Below are 22,106 nucleotides of genomic sequence, written 5' to 3'. Positions count from 1 at the left end.
ATAAGTTAATAAGAATTATGTAGAGCTGTGCACCTTTTTTCAGTATTTTTTGGGTTCTGGTTTAATAGACCTGGAATTTTTTTGAACAAATCTGAAAAAAGCCTAATAAATATTTTGGCTTCTCCTGGACAATAAACTTTTTTGGGGTGTATTAAACCTGAAAAATATTGGCACAGAACTGAACGCTGGCCTTGCTCGGCATTATTTGGGATCCACTTTTCGGCTCCCTTTTATCGCCACCATTTTTTTTAGTATAAAAAACCCCCCAAATAATGAAAAGGTATTGAGCGGGTGGGAATCCAGCTTTATCCAATGCACACCTCTAGAATTATGCAACAAAAAATGGAACATTAACCAGTTACTCTATTTTTAAAAAAGTGATGTTGATGAGTTAGAAAAGGATCTTAGCAAAGACCACTATTAACAAAGAATCTGGAGCAATAAAAGGCAGAAGGTTTCATGTTAATATATCCTATATGTTTATAAAGTCTAAATTTTTGTAAATGCATCAATTAGAAAACAACAAGCACTGTGGAAGAGTGACACAATCTCTCTCTTGCCATGGTTTTGCTCACCCTCTCAGTTCAACATTAACCACCAAAATTATTTAAAGCTACTTTGGTTGTGCTTCATCTTGGCCAGGTACGCATGGCTCTTCCAATGCAAAACAATTATTTTTTGGTTCCTGGATCTCAAGGCTGGGGGCAGCATAGATTAAATGAAAAGGGAAAAAACATACTAAGGATCAGAAGTATTTCTGCTGTGGATACAGAGGAGGAAAGTGTGAATTATTTAATTTTAGGGTCTGAATTGTGTGAGTTCCTTTGACATCAATCTAATGCTATTGCTATTGTTCAGACTGATAGCTGAACTGAATGCTACTCTCACACTATATCTGAAACATCTCACTTCAAAATGGAAGTGTCACAATAAGGACTAATTCTACCAGCATTAAAAATGAATATCAAGAAGGATTAACACCCACTGTGAAAGGTATAATATATCTTATTGTACACCGTATTCATCATATAATTTCAGAGATATCTAAAGTTGTCCTACAGAGTCCCTGAAACAGTTACACAGTAATATAATTTACAAGACTACTCACGGAGCCCTATGATCCCTGATTCTTAGAAACAATTAAGTAAAACAAACTCCTCTACTAGAAAGAATTTTAAGCCATGTTTGAAGGTAGTTTTGATTTTTTTTTAAAAAAAACTATCACTATAGCTTTGTGATAACTGTACCCACAGTAGCACTACTTCTTATTGTAGTCATGTGAAGATTTGAGCAATGAAGGCACTTAGGAAACTAGGAATTATATCACAAAGCATAAACAGTCCTTTGTAGGGGACATGACAGTTTATGTAACCAACAGCGCAATCCTCAGTGGGGTGTGTGTGGTTGCCTCCTGAGCAGCTTGCTGCCAGGCGCAGCAAGCCAAAAAGGCTATTTTGTAGAAAACCCCATGAAACTGCTCCATAAGGTTTCACGTGGCTGCACCACCAATTTTGCAGGCGCAAGTTGACGTCTGCAAAGTGGGGCATTTTCGGGGTGAATGCCCCTGTGGCGCCGGTGTGTGCCCTTGCACCTGGGAAATGCTGCTGGTGAGGCTGCATCAGCACCCAAGCCTCATGCTGCTCCCCGGAGCCGACGTTAGCGCCAGTTTAGCTGGTGCAAGTGGCACTAATGTCGGTGCAGGGGTCACACTGGCTCTTATTCCTTTTCACCTCCCTTGTGGATTGCTCTGTAAGACATGGAGTAACAGGTATATAACAGTTCAAGGCCATGTTAACAGAAATATTTACTTCCCTTTCCCCCCAAAAAAAATCAGAACCGAGCCTGCTTTATCACCTATTCTGTTGCCACTTAAAAACAAATCAGTATTACAGAGCTCTGTATAAAACATCAAGCCTTGTAAGCCATTCTGGAGACCTTGGAAACAGGATTTTAGGTACTCTTTTCACCACAATTCCTGATATATACATCATCTGGCTCAGAGCCCATGGGAAACAGCAAGGACTTGTGGAAAGCATCTCATTCCCCCCTCCCCCACTATTTTCTTTTTCCTTCCCTGAAAGCCCCCATAGCCTCTCCCCTTTTCCTGCTTCCTTCTCGGGTTGCCAACCTTCAGGTGGAGCCATGAATCTGGAATCACAACAGATCTGCCAACTACAGAGATCAATTCCCCCTTAGGATTGCCAGCTCCAGGTTGGGAAGCTCCTGGAACACTTGGAGGGTGAGGTTTTGGATGGGAAGCTACCTCAGCATGTATAATGCCGCAGAGTCCACCCTCTAAAGCAGTCATTTCTTTGGCTGAGGCCTCTAACCCTCCCCAACCCCTGCCCTCCTCAGACTCTACCACAAAAAATCCTGGAATTTCCCAACGTGGAGCTGTTAACCCAATCAGGACTGACCCCAATGAATCCTCCTTCAAAGGCCAAAAAAAGCCTGGAAAGGGCCCTTCCTCTGCCTTTTACTCACAAAAACTCCAAACCTGGAATGCTATGGTTGCCTAGCAACAGCCACTGAGGGAATCCATTGCTTAAAGCTACAGGAGCTCGTTTTATCATTTTTGGGTTTTTTTAAACCTCCAATGTATTTTTTTTTAAGATTTCATATTTTTCTGCAAACCTGGGGCTCTTTTCAGGTTTGTAGAAAGATCCGTCTTATGTGAGAAACAAGAGATTTAGCAGGGCAGTTGCAGAATAGATCTGTGCACATACTTCATATCTTTCTGAGATTGTACTCCTTGCCTGAGTAGAGAAAGCAGGTTGGATGGGGGGGAGGTGTACACAGATCAATCATTCCCCACAGTGCTCAGGGATTATGCTGCAATCGTTTTAACTGGACACAGGGGGGCACAGCTTTTGAGAGGATAAGTTCACATGCAGGCATTGCACAGTGAGGGGAAGGACTACGCACAGGACATTTTCTCTTCATTGTTTATAACTTCTACTATGCTTTCTGTCATGATCATTCCCTGCTACCTCACCATGAGGAATATGTGGTCTTTCACTGATAAAAGCATTCAAGAAAGACAAGAAACAAAGGTAATTTTCTATAATTAAATACAACTTGCCCCTTATCACAGCTATAATACTTTCTCCTTGTCTTGTGAAATTGTCCATGAATTATCTGTTAGGACACCAGTGGTGAGCACAATTGTTATCAATTAAGTGTACATTACCTTTTGCTTGCACATGTCAGCTATTATGGACAGAGGTATTGTAAGGCTCAGGGCAAGTGTGCCTATCAATGATGAGGTAAGAAAGCAGCCCCTAAGAAAATAGTAAAATATAAATTTAAAAAGCTTTAACAGTCAACACATTATCCTTAGTGTAAACAGTATTTGTAGGCTTGTTGAGGATTCTAAAGTTATTTCTTCAGTCCAATGCAATTATGAAACTAATAGTTACTTTTTATTTACTTAAAATATTCCTAACATTATTTATGACCAAACATTACATGATGAAAGGGATCCATAACTGTCTCCCACAAAATGCACTTTAGTCTCAAAAAGCAAGCACAAGGGACCTCCATTATAGACTCCAACTGTGGCACTGGGGAAAGGGGGTATTAACATCCACCTTCTACCCTGTTTCCCTAACCAAAACTGGCACCATGGGTAGCTTTTAGTTCCAGTAGGGAAAGACATCCCATCTTACACTTATTTTCTCCCCTTACCAGGGAAAAGACATGGGGTGAAAAGTTAAATTCTTCCTTCCAGCCTTGCTCCCTGCACTGTTTTTTGACATTACATCAAATGTTACATCAAATGTTGGGTAATCCAATCGAATCACTGATACTCAATGACATGTGAATTTTGGCCTTTAACTATGGACATCATTTGAAGCATGTAACAAGATCAGAAAACAAAAAAGCTACAATGATTAAGCTCAATAAAGATCTCATGACTTCCAAATTTATTCTAATTTTTCACATTTGGACTCACCAGTTTGAGACTGCCCACTATGGAATAACAGGATTCTAACTAGTGTTACCCAGCTTGCTGCTGGGGGTAAAGTGTAGATGACTGGGAAAGGCAATGGCAAACCACCCCCTAAACATAGTCTGCCTGGGAAATGTCAGGGTGTGATGTCACCCCATGGGTCAGTAATGACCCGGTGCTTGCGCAGGGGACTACCTTTACCTTTTACCTAACTAGTGTTAACATGTATACTTCAGTTCTGTAAATACTATCCCTCCTGCTCACAACAGACTTCCAAACTAATCTCTGGTTCTCAGCACACTACGCCTCTGTATATGTACTTGTTGTATAGTGGTTCATTAATGCACATTCATTACTCAGTGATCATAATAAAGGATGACTTGTATGTTCATGGGAGCCACTGCACATAGCATCCTGTTAAATTGTATTACCTGATGTCATCATAAGGAACTGATACTGGAAACAGTTCACCTACTTAGCTTAAAGTCATCAATTGTGCACTATTTAAGTGAAGTGATATAAACATGAATATGTTAATTAGTCCTTAGAATGTCTGAGATGGGAACAGTTACTCTGGGATCTTGATCTTGAAAAGCTAAACACTTGCAATAGGACTCTATAAAATCATTTCCAGCCCATAAGAAAGTAGTCACAAGACCAGTCCTTAGATAATGTATCAGAATATTTATTTATTTAAATATTTATACCCCGCCTTACCCATAGCTCAATTTTGCTTACAAATTCAAATAATATTGAACACAATATAACCCCCGCCCTTAAAAGTATCCCATTAAAAGTTCTAAAAAATAGATCAGCCTTGCCGCACCTCCTAAGCACCTTTGTAGGCTGCATTCCCAACACCTTCTTAGGAAGTCCATTCCATAAAGTAGGAACTATGCTGGGGAAAGCGCATGATCTAATTGATGGCAGACTGGCTACCCTAAGCAGGGGAACAATTAGGAGCCTGCAGCCCGAGGGCCACAGATGACCAAAGAAACTTTTCATTATTTTTTTTTGCCATCAAGTCACATATGATTTATGGCAATCCAGTAGGGTTTTCAAGGCTAATAGAGGTGGTTTGCCATTGCCTTCTTCTGCATAGTGACCCTGGTATTCCTTGGTGGTCTCCCAACCAAGTACTAGACAGAACCGACCCTGCTTAGCTTCTGAGATCTGAGGAAATCAGGCTAGACTGGGCTACTCAGGTCAGGGCAAAATCATTTTCATAGCAATGTATAAATTGGATGGCTCTGATTCAAAGCTGTGTACACACTGTGTTTTCATTACTTTTCTAGGAAGATCTCATGCCTTCCCTGCTTCTTGTATCACTATTACCGACAGCTATCCTCTTTCACCAGCTACTAGGAGCAGCCAAAGACTGGCACTGATAACAGAATTGTACATAGAGCCAAAGTACTGACAACAGAACTGTATATGCAGCCACTGTAACACTTATCATGTGCAGGTTTCACCCATGGCTGTGTTCCAGCCTTCTGAGCAACAGTCATATGTTGCAGATACCACACTACTGTTCTAGCTTTAACAAAGCACAGTGCTATAGTGGAAGAGGAGCTCTCATATTTCACTCTATCAGCTACAAGAAGTTCTGGAGAAATAAACCCACAACAACCACCATATACAACAAGCAAGTAGCAAATAATATACCCAATAAACCAACTTTTTTTTGCCATCAAGAACAGCTGACTTAAGGTGACCCCTGGTGAGATTTTCAAAGCAAGAGACATTCAGAGGTGGTTTGCCATTGCTTGCTTTCACATGATGCCACTGGTATTCCTTGGAGGTCTCCCATCCAAATACTTGTCAGGGTCGAGGCTGGGAGTGTGTCCCAAGGTCACCCAGCAAGTTCTATGGCAGAGTATGGATTTGAACCTGGGTTTCCCAGATTCTAGTCTGACACTTTAACCACTAACCCTCTACTAACCTTAATCTCTTTAATAATTAACTCATGATGATAATGGTGATGAAGATATGCTGAGACAATTTTTGCAATGCTATATAAAAATAGTCTTATTTACGCATCCATTAAATCAAAACATTGATTTCTAATAGCTGTTAAATGCACATACCATAACCAAAGAAATTCAGACAGAACAGTTCCAATAAGGCCATTGATAACAATGCATGTAAGCACAAGTTTGCTGGGAAATTCAAAGGCCTCAAATCCAGTATAATGAAATAGGAAGAAACCTGGCCAGAGCAGCAGTAAATTAAACAAACCAACAAAACCTGCAAAAATTCATAACAGAAAGTGTTACTAGAGCAAACAACAGTTTACTGTGTGCTTATTTTTATTAAACTGCGCTACCTGATTTAGTGTATTTATAACTGTTAATCTTTGTACAACTGGGAACTAGTTTCAGAAATGAAAACTGGGTCATATTCTTAAAATGCATAGTTCTCACTGATGTTTGCATTTTTCCTCTACACCAAGGACCCCCTGCACTGGTGTAACATGCTCTCGTGGTAATGCAAGAGTGTCTTACATCTGCAGAAGGGTCCTTGCAGAAGAACATCCACAGAATGAAACAGTAATATCCAATCCAGATTTCTATAACCTAGGACTAGGTACTTCACCAAGCTCAGGTAGAATAGTTCCAAGGAAAGGTAATCATTAATTGAAGAGTGACAAAAATGTGTTTCCATCAGATATTTAAAAAGATGCCTCAACAGAGATTACAACGTTTACAACGTTGCAATAACCCCAAAAAAGTGAGTACAAGTGATCTTTAATGCTGTAACAGAAGCCAGGGAGTCTCTAGTGAATATAGGCATCTTGTCTCCCCAAGAGGTTTCTATACTACCATTGCTAATCTAGTAACTTCATTAAAACGATCTGTGAAAGAAGTCTGGACAATGGACACACTTAGTACTATTTTAATTTCCCCCAATGATATCTAGAAGGGGCACAGGTTTTTTAAAGTGGGGTGGAGGCCCAGAAAAAGGTAACTGTATGGGGAGAGCCATGATGTAGACTCCATTTAGAGTTTAGACACAGTATCAAACCACTGTGATTCCCTCACCAAAGTATCTCAAGTGTGTACAGACTACAGTTCACATACGAACAGAAAGAGAGTACGGAAAGAAAGACTCCTGAGACGTCTTTATGTAGAACCAAGCTTTGTTATGTTATAGCAGCAAGTCTAAACTGAAAACTGAAAAGCTACGGTTGTTCTTTGCCTATAGCTATGTGTACATTTCAGATATATTAAACCATTTTTGCAAATCTTCAAACGTAAGCAGTAACCTTGTTCCCAAGAAATCCCCGTTTAAATTCTGCTCTTACCAAAAAACATTGGTATATCAAGTTTGTCTTCTCTGTCTACTTTTCGTTTGATCATAACTATGTAGATTGCATAGAGCATAGCTCCTATGAGAGACCACAGGGAACCTGTAGAGTGGAAGGGAAAAACCAAGCATCCCTCATTTCATTAAAGGAACATTACTTTGTTATGAATCAGATTCTTTTTTAAAAAAACTTAAATACTATTAAGCCATACTTGTACAACTCGTAGGGTTTTAAATATTGTTCAGATTAATATTTATACTTGATTATACATGCCATTATTGTGTAAAGGAAGCTGTTTTCATGAAAAGTCAATGCCCCTAATCCATTTGTTAGCAGTTTGAAAATATGTCGAACTTCCATAAATGTTACTGTAGTGTGACTATACTTCACACACACTAAAGTTGCAATCTTATGCACATTTATCTGGGAGTAAACTCAGCTGAACATAGTAAGACTTCTAAGTAAATATGCATAGGATTGTACACTAACAGTGCATTCCTGAGCTTTTGGTGTGCAGGGGCAGCGTTGCAGAGGCACTGCCACAGCTCCTCCTAAGCAGTTCGCCAGCTGCCAAAAGCTTGAAAAAAGCCTTTTTCCGGCTTTTTTCTATTTAAATGGGGCTTTTCACCCCATAGAGAACAGCGATGCTGCGCCTGCTAAAAAGCAGGCACAGCAACACCGTTCTCGGCGCCAGAGTAACAGGGCGAAAAGGGACAGGAGCTACCTACTGGCAGCCCCGCCCCCTGGAACGCCAGAACGTCCCCCAGAATGCTGGCACGGGACTTTATGCTGGTGCGATGCTGGCAGAAGGCCCCATCGGCGTCCCGTGGCGGCGCTGCTGCGGGAGTGCCCAGAGACAGGCGTCCGGCTCTCCCCATCGGCGTTGGGGCCACTTACAGCAGCATAAGTAGCCCGGACGCCGGCGTGGAGGGCCCCAAAGCCAGCGCAGCCCCTTCCTGGCCTCCTGAGAACTTTTGTCCTCAGAAGTCAGGAGTGCGCTGTAAATATACTAACATAAAATTAAATGTGTTGTGATGGAATTACTAAAATATATACAACAGGATCTACCAAATGTATTCATAGTATTGGATTTTTGTTAAACATACCTATTCCAGCAGATTTATCAGATCCAGAAAGATTCACAAGAACAACACCTCCAATGCTATTTGAAAGAAATAAAGTAGGATTAGAGAGGATTTCCACATGGAAAAACCACTTAGGAGCAGTTAATTATATAAAATCACATATCTATGTGGTTTTAATGCACCTATGTGGTTTTAACGCACCATCTCCTCTGCATTTCACCAAATCGGTTAATAAATTAAACTACTAGAATTAACTACATTTTGAAAGAGTAAGTCATTTAAATGGATTATCTGTTAAGTGCCAAAAGGAAAACAAAACACACACCGTGTATAAGTGTTTATAATCCAAGGTAAATACAAGCAATAGTGGAAAGCAAACCAAGGTAAATAGGGGTTTCTTAAAGAGGTGCTTAAATATAAAACTCAGATGAAGAGAACTGATAATTATGAAAAAATCACAAACATCGAATAGAAACATCTTCAAATCAAAATAAGAAAAAAATCTTTCCACATTTAAAAAAATTTGCTTTTCTTTGCCACTCAATTGGACACAAAAGAGAAAAAGAAAAGGAATAAAAACTAACCACTACTGAGTGTGAGGGGAGAGGGAGAGAAACTTATCCATACAGAGCTGTTCATAAGCAATAAGATACACAGTGTTTGGGCTTGGTACCTTTTCGGTAAACTCATCTACATTTATAAATAAGTGAGGAACATAGAAGTTCTTTTGGTAAGGAAGTATACATCTTGAACACTCGCAGTTCAAGTCTTGCATCTTTAGCTGTGATGTATTAGAAGTGAAGTGCACACACACACAAAATAAGGCTAATATAGCATTTGGTCTCCACAGCTTTAATACATAAAGATCACAACAAGCCACTCAGGTGCCCAGATTTCAGTATGTTGGGGGTGGAGTAGCTGACAGTCCATAATTGCTCCACAGCAAATTTTTCTTACGATCATCAGATTCAGTACCATATATACTCGCGTATAAGCCGAGTTTTTCAGCCCAAAAAAAGGGCTGAAAAAGCCGGCCTCGGCTTATACGCGGGTCAATACGGTAGAGGGGGGAGGGGGGAACTTACCGCCGTCACCGCCGCCGGGCCCGCGCACCTTTCCCCGGACGGCAGCAGCCTTCCAGGGCCGGAGAGAGGCCCCTCCAGGCCGCGCCTCCGCCGCTGCCGCGCCCGGGCCGCTCCCAGCGGCAGGCAGCAGCCTTCTAGGGCCGGAGAGAGGCCCCTCCAGGCCGCGCCTCCGCCGCTGCCGCGCCCGGGCCGCTCCCAGCGGCCGGCAGCAGCCTGGGGGGGCCTCCTGCAGGCACAGGAAGGCCGCTCCGCCGCCGCCGCCGATTCGCCGCGTCTCCCGGTGAGTAGGGGGTTCAGGGGATCTTCCCCCTCCCCCCCTTGGATGGCACTGGGGTTGGGGTGGGTCGGGAGGGCCCGGGAGGCCGGCGGGAGGGCGACCTGAGGCAGGGGCGACATCATCCCTGCGCTCTAAAATGGCAGCCGCCATTTTAGAGCGCAGCATTGCCGGTAAAGGGAATTTCTTATTGACCCTCGGCTTATACGCGGGTCAATAAGAAATTCCCTTTTCTGGCCTCAAATTTGGGGGGGTCGGCTTATACTCGGGTCGGCTTATACCCGAGTATATACGGTAAGTTCACTTTCCACATTAACACCAGCAAGTTCTTCAGAGTAGGGTTTTGTCACAAATCTAATCCGGGGTTGTTAGACTAGAGGAACAGTGGGCAGTAACAGGCACAGCAGCTGTCAAAACAGCAGTAACACTTGAACAGAGTTCCTACAAACGTATTTTCCCTGCAGTTACACATGATCTGCAGAATCTAAAAATAGTGACAAAGCCTTCACTATTAAATCCAGCTATCTAAAGGAATATAAGACAACTCTTGTCTGTGGTAGAGAAGAAAATTGGAGATTAAGGAGTCTATATTCCTACCTTAAAATGACAGCTAACAATTTTGAAAGGGTAAACCTGTCTCCACTGTTACTTGGAAACACTGCAGCTAGGATTAAGGTAAAAAGTCCTGAGAGAAGAGTGGAGAAAAGATTCTATTTTAACAGTGAATACAAGCAGGAACATGCTAGCACATTATACAATGAAAAAAAGTTATGAGATTATTCCAATCAACTATAAGATCTAAAAAAAGTACCTAGTTACTAATATTAGTAAAATATAAACACATTCAATATGAAAAACAAAAACAAAACAAACAGAATTGTTTCAGGTCATTTAAACAACGAGTGTTTATGTTGTGTATCTCAAACGTATTTTTAAAATGAGAAACCGCTATGTTTTGAACTCTTGACTTGCTTATTAACACAGGGTTCAATTCAAACCACATTTGAGTCTGCCAGTGGAGACGTGGGCAATGTTAGTTGATGATCCTCTCCACATGTAGATTCCCCCACTCCACCCAGCGCTGTTCTTGGGGGTAGTATTCTGAAGGACAGTATGAGCTGTAGTAGGATGGGGAATTACACAGAATTTTGGATCCAACCTAAAATGTTTTAATGTTCAAGGTGCTCTCTCTAGTAAATATTTAATCCTTAATACCTACAATATTTATATTTGTGCATGCTATGGATGATGTATTATGGCCATCCTTTGTTCTCACTTTGTTCCCACTACATATTGTGCAAACACTGGCTCAATAAAACATTCTGTTGAGAGTATGACTGATATTCCACTGTATTCAGCATTTTAAACAGTAATACTAAGGTGAATTTTTGGAGGTGAAGCAAATATAGGGCAGGTCCTGCTCTTGATAGGTACTCAAAACCCAATACAGCCTGAATAAGAGGGGGAGAGGGAACACATGACAGACACAGAAGGACACAATTTGTGGTGTGGCACTCAATTTTTAATTTTTCTGATTTCCATCTCTGGCCAACCTCCTTGGTGAGGACATTTTATAGGAGCCAGTTACTGAGTTAGGCCACCATCTATGTTTAAATTGGGTTTAGTTTTAAAGCTTTTACTTGTATGTTTTAATGCCGATGTATTTACATATATTTATATAGCCTATTGTACTCATTTTGTCTAATGTCAGCTCTACTCCTTGGACCCCCAAGGACCCCCAACTTTGCCTCATCTGTGCATACTGTATTTCTCATCATTTACTGACTGGCAATTGAAAACATGAACCGACTTTATCAACTACCGTGTTTGAAGCGACATTAGATAATACACAAGTTTCGCATATTGCTATGCAATTACTTCTTTTAAGAACTATGCTTCTTAAACATAATTTAACAATTTTAGCAACTGCAATAAGAAGTTTAATTTTGTCAGTAGTCTGACTGCATAATTTGTTCTTACCAGAAGTTGAAGACAGAATGTTAACTATAGCCACTTGGGTGTCTGACAGTGCTTCTTGATAAGAGAAGTTTGCCAGGAACCACTGGGAGATTAAACAATAATTGTTAATGTAATAGCTGAAGCCATAACAGTAACATGATAAAAAATCTATATTCCATTTATATTAGATCAGAAAAGAAAAAATATTAAATATATTAAAAGCACAATTAAAAAACAATATATATTTTTTAAAAGTTGGATAATTAATGTGCAAACATGTTGCTGCTGGTATAAAAGTTACAAGGATGCTTTGGAAACAGTAATTTTTATATACATCTAGACCAAACCGTCATTTTGTTACTTTCTGAAGCACCTTTTTTTGTTATTGCTGTTTTCACCATCACAGTCACAGTCATCTTAATTGGCCTGAAATATTGCTGGATTCAAACTACAAGCCACCAAATTATGAACAAGTTATTTATGCTTAAGAGCACAATCCTAAGGGAGGGTACTTATGGCAGGGCTTGGGAACAGTGCTACCATGCCACCTCCTGAGCAGCTTGGTGGCCCGGCGCAGAAGGGGAAAATGTATTTTCCCCTGAAACCCTGTTACATGGGGCTGCACCATGGTTTTTGCAGGCGCAAGTTCGGGCCTGCAAAAGGGGGAATTCCCGGGGCAAAAGAATGCCTTCTTTGGAGTTCGGTGAAACGGGGCAGCAGCGGCTGCTCTGGTCACCCAAGCACGGCACTGCTGCAGCGCTCACCAGTATAAATGGGCCTCTGCCAGTGAAGATGCCCGCTTTCATACCCCGTGACATCTACGCTGGTGCTAGGGTCATGCAGCCTCCAGAAGCCTTTCCACCCCCCTTCAGGATTGCTCTGCCTGTCCCGCTGAAATGCACTATTTAGTAACAAAGGAGTTGTGCCATTGATTTCAGTAAGTCTTATATATGACTATTTTCCTTTATATTAAGGATCTATACTTTTATTTATTTCTCTTTAGTTTGAAACATTTGATAGATTACTATACCATATAAACTGGTAACACACTGGAATTGTTGGAAACTTGAATATCACAGAAACGGAAAAAAGACAACATTCCTCATATCATATGTAATTGTATTGGTTATAGTAACCTTGTTGACTATAGGGTAGTTCTATAATTACTCAATGGATGCTGCTAGATACATTATCTGAATGGAACCTTTATGAGATCAGCAGATAAACATGAGAGAAGTTAAGCAAAGACTATTAGTTAAATCTGCAAATATACTCTCTAGTTATTGTCGAAGGCTTTCACGGTCAGAGTTCATTGGTTCTTGTAGGTTATCCGGGCTGTGTAACCGTGGTCTTGGAATTTTCTTTCCTGACGTTTCGCCAGCAACTGTGGCAGGCATCTTCAGAGTAGTAACACTGAAGGACAGTGTCTCTCAGTGTCAAGGGTGTAGAAAGAGTAATATATAGTCAGAAAGGGGTTGGGTTTGAGCTGAGTATTGTCCTGCAAAAGTATTGTCCTGTAAGTATCAAGATAATGTGCTAATGAGGGTATGGTATGTTAATATGGAACCATTGTATCCTGAAGTGATCTGTTAATGTGTGTAATCCAAAACTAATCTGTATGGCTATTGTTGAATGTTGTCTTTGTCTGGAGGTTTTTCAGGGCAGGAAGCCAAGCCTTATTCATTCTTAAACTCTCCTCTTTTCTGTTAAAGTTGTGCTGATGTTTGTGAATTTCAATGGCTTCTCTGTGCAATCTGACAAAATAGTTGGTAGAATTGTCCAGTCTTTCAGTGTCTTGGAATAAGACCCTGTGTCCTGTTTGTGTCAGTCCATGTTCAGCCACTGCTGATTTCTCAGGTTGGCCAAGTCTGCAGTATCTTTCATGTTCTTTTATCCTTGTTTGTATGCTGCGTTTTGTGGTCCCGATGTAAACTTCTCCACAGCTGCAAGGTATACGATATACTCCTGCAGAGGTGAGGGGGTCTCTTTTGTCTTTTGCTGATCGTAGCATTTGTTGTATTTTCTTGGTGGGTTTAAACACTGTTTGTAGGTTATGTTTTTTCAAAAGTTTCTCCATCCTATCAGTGACTCCTTTAATAAATGGCAAGAATACCTTTCCTATGGGAGACTGTTTTTCTTGAGTTTTCTGATTTTTGTTTGGTTCAATGGCCCTTCTGATTTCATTCTTGGAGTAGCCGTTTGCTAGCAGTGCGTGATTTAGATGGTTAGTTTCTTCCTTGAGAAACTGTGGTTCACAGATCCGTCTTGCACGGTCCATTAATGTTTTGATTATTCCTCTTTTCTGTCGGGGGTGGTGGTTGGAGTTTTTGTGTAAGTAGCGATCTGTGTGAGTTGGTTTCCGGTAGACCTTGTGACCTAACTGAAGGTTTGATTTACGGATGACAAGGGTATCAAGAAATGGGAGTTTACCCTCAATTTCCTTTTCCATGGTAAACTGAATGTTTGGATGGATATTATTAAGATGGTTTAGAAAGTCCATTAATTTTTCTTCACCATGGCTCCAAATGGTAAATGTATCATCTACGAACCTGAACCAGACTGTAGGTTTGTAAGGTGCTGATTCTAATGCTGTCTTTTCAAAATATTCCATGTAAAAGTTTGCTATTACTGGACTGAGTGGACTTCCCATAGCTACTCCATCAATCTGTTCATAAAATTCTTGATCCCATAGGAAATAACTTGTTGTCAAACAATGGTGAAATAAGGCTGTTATATCTTCTGGAAAAATCTGGTTAATCAATGAGATTGTGTCTTTAACTGGAACCTTGGTAAAGAGGGATACAACATCAAAACTGATTAATATATCCTTTGGATTGAGTCTTAACGGACTGATTTTGTTGATGAAGTGAGTTGAATCTTTGATGTAAGAAGTGGTTTTTCCAATGTGGTCCTGTAGGAGGGTGGTCAAATATTTAGCTAATTCATATGTTGGGGAACCAATGGCACTCACGATGGGTCGGAGTGGAACGGAATCCTTATGAATTTTAGGTAGTCCATATAATCGTGGTGGTTGTGCTTCAGTCTTGCATAGTTTTCTGTGTGTGTCGGGATGAAGAGTGGAATTCTTGATCAGAATGCTAGTTTTCCTGGTAATTTTGCAAGTTGGATCTCGTTTTAGTTTTTTGTATGTGGCAGGGTCCAGAAGTTCCTCAATCTTCTTTTTGTATTCTTCTGTTTTCATGATCACTGTGGCATTGCCTTTGTCAGCTGGTAGAATAATGATTTCTGGATCTGCATTGAGGGTCTTGATGGCGTTTCTCTCCTTGCGTGTTATATTGCTAGCAGGGGGCTTTGCTTTTCGTAGAATTCTTGCTGTCTCTCCTCTTATTTCCTCAGCATCTTCTTCAGGTAGATTACGAATGGCAGATTCTACATTTGCAATGATGTCTTCCACTGGAATTTGGGTGGGAGTGACTGCAAAGTTTCCTCCCTTAGCTAAGATGGAAGTTTCTTCAGGTGGATAAGGATAAAAGAAGATGAAAGATACTGCAGACTTGGCCAACCTGAGAAATCAGCAGTGGCTGAACATGGACTGACACAAACAGGACACAGGGTCTTATTCCAAGACACTGAAAGACTGGACAATTCTACCAACTATTTTGTCAGATTGCACAGAGAAGCCATTGAAATTCACAAACATCAGCACAACTTTAACAGAAAAGAGGAGAGTTTAAGAATGAATAAGGCTTGGCTTCCTGCCCTGAAAAACCTCCAGACAAAGACAACATTCAACAATAGCCATACAGATTAGTTTTGGATTACACACATTAACAGATCACTTCAGGATACAATGGTTCCATATTAACATACCATACCCTCATTAGCACATTATCTTGATACTTACAGGACAATACTTTTGCAGGACAATACTCAGCTCAAACCCAACCCCTTTCTGACTATATATTACTCTTTCTACACCCTTGACACTGAGAGACACTGTCCTTCAGTGTTACTACTCTGAAGATGCCTGCCACAGTTGCTGGCGAAACGTCAGGAAAGAAAATTCCAAGACCACGGTTACACAGCCCGGATAACCTACAAGAACCAATACTCTCTAGTCCTTAGTGGAATTTATATATATGCAAGGTCTATTTAAATATACACCCATATAAAAATCCAATCCAACCACTACTCAATATTCTCTGGGTCAAGCCATATATATCTGTGTCTCCGGCTTCCTCCCTCTTTCTACATATATCTTGGTTCCAGTCACTTAATAGCCTTTCCTTTCTCTCCTTGCTGCACCCTCTTACGTCCCATCAAAAGCTACTCTGGAGGATGGGGGGACTCCTGGAATGGTATAGGATGTAATACTCAAGCTCACAGGTATAAGGATAAGCAGAATGACTTCCATTTCTACTTCAGATCCTAGCCATGGAAGTGTAGATAACAAAAGTGGAATTTTGTTACTGTTGTACTAATAAATACACTATACTCTTACGCCTATGTCTTATGGAACACATAACATTTAAACTTTTTAGCACTGTAAAAGATCTACTGCATCTTACATTCTCACTTTTACTTCATCTAGCTGACAGCTCATAGTTGCAAGCTTTAATCTGTCTGACTGAAACTGGCCACCACCAATCATTGTGGATAAATTTTTCTTAAGGAGAATTAAGCACATATGTTTGTTAAGGCTACAGTCATACATTACTGTAGGCGGGAAGGTATTAAAGGATTTTTCCTTAAAAAAAAAAACACTTTGTAATTGTTTGAAGTATAAAGTTGCTCACATTTCTTTCTTTTCTTTTTTTTTTGCCATCAAGTCACATATGACTTACGGCGACCCCTAGTGGGTTTTTCAAGGCAAGAGAAGTTCAGAGGCGGTTTGTCGTTGCCTGCCTCTGCATTGCGACCCTGGTATTCCCTGAAGGTCTCCCATCCAAATACTTGCCAGGGTCAACCCTGCTTAGCTTCTGAGATCTGACGAGGTCAGGCTAGCCTGGGCTATCCAGGTCAGGGCCACTTTCCATTAATTATCTCAAAAGGCTGAGAATTAGCTAACATGCATGTTTATTTAAACTTTAATCAATTAATATGTTTTCATACGATTCATTGGTGAACATCCATAGAAGTTACCAGTTTCTGAGACGAGTTTTAAAATTCAAAAAGTATATCGTTTCACCACTAAAAAGTTTTCTTGTACTGTATTTTAAAGAATGTCGGGCTAATACGTTGAATTTTTACAACATACAAAGAATAACTTCAAAAATTACATTATTTTCAGTATTGTTTATTTAAAACAATATTCAATAAAGAATAGGAGACCTACCACAAAGCAAAAGAAAAAGCTGATTTTGGCTACTTGGCATGCAGTAAGCTTCCCTACAGCTTTTAATATAGATTCCTGATCCTTAACTGTTGGATAAGACATACGCGATAGTTTTGCTTCCAATGCATGACTTGATGGGAGTTGTCGAATCTCCATTATATTACTAAATCTTACACGAGGCTTTTTGGGAGCTTTAGGGGAAGAAAAAAAGAGAAGTGATGTGTTATATGCGTTAAATGGAAAAAGAAAAATAATGTCTACAGCAGTCATTACTTCCATTGTCCAAATGTCATTTCAGAGTGTGTACTCATATTTCACTAGCTTGTACAACTAGTATCTATTAATGCTAGCAAAAGTCTGCTAGTATCAGAAACATGGATATGTTTGATGCATCTTTCATTTTCTGTTTCTTAAGAAATTCCAATTTAAATTTTTCCATATTGAATGCATTCCCTGTACTCAGGAAACACACCATACTTCCTGGCTTTAAGTTCAGCTGCTTCTCTATAATAAATTTGGTACTCAGAAGGGGAAAAAATGATATTACATTCTTGCTTTTAAAAAGCTCTGAGCTAACTTAGGTATGGATACTACACCATCTGGTGGCTAAACCAAAAGAAGGCTTATATAAGTCATCAGTTAACAGATTTTGACAGCAGTTTACAACTTGTTTATTATTTCAGATTCTAGGTGCTTGATTCCTAAAAAAAAACAGCAGTTATAGCAATTACAGCAAGTACCCTACAATGCTCAACTTCTACTCCTCAAATGCAAATACTCATACATAAAAGGAACTCTACAGAATCTATGAACTTTCAATACTCTATTGAAACAAACTCAAAAGGTTTGTAGCAGCAATACAGTAGGTGGGGACAAAGATGAATTTCTGTAATGTTATAAAACAGGGGTCCCCCAAGATGGTGCCCATGGGTGCTATGGCACTCACTGGCACCTTTCCTGGTGCCTGCCAAGTGTTCTTAGAAAGTGGGTGTAGCCATGTGGGGCTTCTGACTGGCTGTGCAGATTTTTTAAAAATGTTGCTTTGGCAGCAGCTGCCACCGCAGCAAAAGGATCTTCACTGTGTGCCTGAAGATAATCTACAGCGGCTGTTTTGTAGTTGGCGCCACCTCCTGTGGCAGCCATTTTTTGGCAGCCATTTTGTAGCTGTGCCCACCATGCTGTGTCAGAATTCAAAGGTATCCACAAGCTGAAAAACATTGGGGACCCCTCATAGAACACTCACAGGAAAAAAAACCTAGGAGAGCAGAAAAAATCTCTTGAAACATACAACAGACAGACAAGGTACTTTTCAACAACCACACTCCTCAAACGAGTAAAAGACTATTATATTACTATTTTTCATGATAATTTTTATTTTTGTACAGTAAGATTTCTAAAGATGTAACAAGCTCTTCCCCATAGAAATTCACTGAACTTTACAAAATTCATATGAACCTTTTGTCAAACTGATATAGATCAAAATAATGTGCTCCCTGCTTTGATAGTCCAAACGTGGATGTCATCTGAACGTGTATTTTAATATTTCGATTCTCTCGCTAGGAGCTATTACTTTATTCATGAATATATCATCTACATTTTAAAACTGTGAATGCTTTACTTTGCATAAGCACGATCATATTTTTGGGCATAAGCCCAAAAGTCTAAGCTATTGAGTACAATAAAAAGCTAGCACCCGCGAGCTCTCTCATTTTCAGTATTAAACAAAATGTGTACGTTGAAGTTTTGCAGAATGTACTTACTTTTTTCAGTATCGTCACTGCTACTGCTGTTTTTTTCATTTGGCAAGTCATGAAACTTTACAGGCACGTATAATGGTTCACTCTGAAAGGCAGCATAAAAAGCTCCCAATTGACAAAAGCAAAAATTTACTAAACTTGCTATCTTATGATAAATCTATTAAGAAAAGCTTGATAACAATAAATCACCCAGTAGTTAGAAATTGAAGCGATTTCTTTGTTTCCATGGGGATATAATCTATTTTAACCACACATACTACTTTAAAGCTCACTTTCCAAGCACAGAAATACAGAGTTGTATCCAATGCTAGGACCTCATGAGGACTACCTGGGTTTCCCTTCCCCATAGCAGCCATTTCCAACCCTGGAAAAATTTATTCCTGGGGTCACAAGAACCATGTGAATTCAGCAGTGGTAGGGAAGAGGGCAGAATCGCTTCCTCCTGCCTCTTGTATGAGCACAGCTGATGAAGAGAAAAGAGGGAAAGATTTCACCCCCCTCCTCCTCCCCACTGCAGCCTTCTGACTCAAACGTTGGGACCCACATGAAGGAACAAACATCTGAATTAGGAGGCTGGAGTGGGGAGCAGGTGTGAGAAACTAGGAGTTCTAACCTTATGGCTTCCTGACTGTATTTTTTATTGGCCATGCTTAAATTTATGCCTAATTCTAACCAAAACGCAATGCAACCCTGCACCTAGAGTAACTGAATTTATCTGTTTCTTATTATTAGCTGCTGATCTTGTTTTATGGAATGCTAGGCTGAAGGCAGGCGAGAAGGCAGCATGGTAAAGCCAGCGTGGTGCAGTGGTTAACAGTGGTGGACTCTAATCTGGAGAACCGGGTTTTATTCCCCTCTCCTCCACAGGAGCAGCGGACTCTAATCTGGTGAACTGGGTTGGTTTCCCCACTCCTCCACATGGAGCCAGCTGGGTGACCTTGGGCTAGTCACAGTTCTGTTAGAGCTCTCTCAGCCCCACCTATCTCACAAGGTATCTGTTGGGAGAGGAAGGGAAGGAGATTGCAAGCCATTTTGATTCTCCTTAAAAGGCAGAGGAAATCGGCATATAAAAACCAACTCTTCTTCTTATCAGATCTTGGAAGCTAAGCAGGGTTGGTAGTTGTGTTGGAGACCACCATGGAAGACTCTGCAAGGGAAGGCAGTGGTAAACCACCTCAACTTCTCAATTTCCTTGAGTCACCATATGTTAGTTGTGACTTGACGGCACTTACGTACATATACAGGCTGAAGGCATGATTGTGTGGATCTGGAGTGATTGTGTCCACTATGGAGGCCGTGTGAAGGCAAGCTACAACAAGCAGATGAGTCTGTGCCATTGTTTGCAGTGAATACAATTTACAAACGCAGAAGATACCTGCGAGAAAACGCAGAAGAGAACTCAAAGGGACATTGTGTGTATGACTGCCTCTACCACTGCAGCCCATCTACAGTGATATCTTGGCTATTGTGCTAGGTAACCTCTGGCCAAGATACTGAAGACGTCCCTGGATCAGGACCCACCAAGAGTCCAGAATCAGCTGACTGCAACCTTCTCATAAGAAGGAAATGAGAAGTTTTCACCAGGCTGTCTCAAACCGAAGGCGTTCTTCCCAAGATAGGTGATGTCCCACCCACCTGGATCTGGCTGACTCCCACCCCATTCCTAGAAAGGAAGAGGGCATAAACTATGCGAGGCCTGAGACACACAGGTGTATAAAACTCAGCAAAGGGCAAGGAAGGGCCAGAATCTCCTTTACCACCTATCAGGATTCTCCAATTCAAATCGTGTCAGCTGCATCTAAAGCAAGCTTAGGTATGTATGGAGGGGTATCTAAATGGACTACAGTGAGGATATGTTTGGATTTCCTTGGTGTGAGCTTAATAAACATATTAAGAGAGAACTTATTTCTCTCTGTCTTTCTCTCTGCCTTCCACCCTCACCTATGGGGAAGAAATCCATTATGACCCAGCAGGACTGAGCAGAGGCCTGATACCCAGGGGTTCCAGCTCCAGGTTGGGAAATACTTGGAAATTTGGTGGGGGGGAGTATGAGGACAGGGTTTGGAGAAGGGAGAGACTGCAATGCCATAGATTCCAATTGTCAAAGCAGCCATTTTCTCCAGGGGAACTAATCTCTGTCGCCTGGAGATCAGTTGTAATAGAGGGAGATCTCCAGGTTGGCAACCCTACTGATACCCTTTCAGCTCATTTGCACTAGGCCTGAGCTCATTTTGGCCCTGGCACAGGGAGTGAAATCTCCCCTTCCCTCTTCTTTCATCAGCTGTGCTCACAGAAAAGTCAGAAGGGTGCGATTCTGCCCTCGTCTCCTACCCATCACAGCCTTTCAACCTGTATGTCCGTTACTTCATGTGGGTCCCTTAACCCCAGGGGAAAGACTGGTGACCATCAGCACCTTTGGCCACCCACATAATCTAGGACTCAAAGGACTGTCAAATTGTTTCCATGGGTGCACTGGGGTATTTTGCATTTCATCTTCTCACACTGGTACCCCTGTGCATTTATAAATGCCAGTCATGACGGCTGAGCTATTCTCTGATGCCGGGGCAGACATAGTATTGAGGACTGTGCAAAGAGCTGCAGAAAGAAGACATTATTCACATTTTGCCAAATGTACAGAAATTTATGCATGGGCATCCTTGAATCCTAGAATATTTTTAATTGAAATAATGAATGGCAATCTCTTACAGCTACTGATACACACAACCAAATGACGTAATTCCATGGATGTTCAAGTGTTAAATATTTATTTTGCAAATAACACCAAGAGTGGCTTGACCCCAGGTGAAAAGTCTACTTTGTTAAATAGATTTAGGATTCATAGAACTTTTAAAGATTTAAGATAATGTGATGAAAGCATTGTTCTGGCTGAAAATGCTATTGCACAGAAATTTCCATGCAACAATAATATTAACAAGCAGGGAACCAGAAAGGACTTGGGAGGGTCACTTCATTTCCCCGATTCCCCTTCTCCACACTATTTCCTCTTTCCCACCTCCTGGCAGCCCCCACAACCTCTCCCCGCTTCCTTCTCTTCTTCCCACCCACAAATCTTCCCTGACCTGTAGTCTGCAGCTTTATTTATTATTTATTTAATTCATTTATACACTGCCTTTCCCCCAATGGGGACCCCAAACAGAGTTTATTGTTCTTCTGTCTCTCAGTAACTAATTTTTTTGCCATCAAGTCACATCTGACTTATGGTGACCCCGGTGGGATTTTCAAAGCAAGAGTCATTCAGAGGTGGTTTGCCATCGCCTGACTCCACATCACAACCCTGGTATTCCTTGGAGGTCTCCCATCCAAATATCAGCCAGGGCTGACCCTGCTTAGGTTCTGAGATCTGACTAGATCAGACTAGCCTGGACTATCT

General features: G+C 40.9%; 1 protein-coding gene across 1 annotated transcript in view; it reads right to left on the bottom strand.

Annotated features, from left to right (window-relative positions):
- The window catches only part of SLC35F5 (solute carrier family 35 member F5), a 32,056-nt gene that overhangs the window by 3,648 nt on the left and 6,302 nt on the right, over positions 1 to 22,106 (bottom strand). The window contains exons 5-12 of the mRNA XM_056861320.1: positions 18,719 to 18,800; positions 16,959 to 17,149; positions 11,684 to 11,765; positions 10,301 to 10,388; positions 8,366 to 8,421; positions 7,257 to 7,361; positions 6,040 to 6,199; positions 3,191 to 3,281 (exon numbers count right to left, since the gene is read on the bottom strand). Coding sequence (XP_056717298.1) covers positions 3,191 to 3,281; positions 6,040 to 6,199; positions 7,257 to 7,361; positions 8,366 to 8,421; positions 10,301 to 10,388; positions 11,684 to 11,765; positions 16,959 to 17,149; positions 18,719 to 18,800 — 855 coding nt within the window. The remainder of the gene's footprint in view (positions 1 to 3,190; positions 3,282 to 6,039; positions 6,200 to 7,256; positions 7,362 to 8,365; positions 8,422 to 10,300; positions 10,389 to 11,683; positions 11,766 to 16,958; positions 17,150 to 18,718; positions 18,801 to 22,106) is intronic.

This window comes from Euleptes europaea, chromosome 15 (assembly GCF_029931775.1).
Source record: "Euleptes europaea isolate rEulEur1 chromosome 15, rEulEur1.hap1, whole genome shotgun sequence".
Taxonomy (NCBI): domain Eukaryota; kingdom Metazoa; phylum Chordata; class Lepidosauria; order Squamata; family Sphaerodactylidae; genus Euleptes; species Euleptes europaea.
Note: the sequence above shows the minus strand (reverse complement) of the source record. Positions and strands in the feature narration are given on the sequence as shown.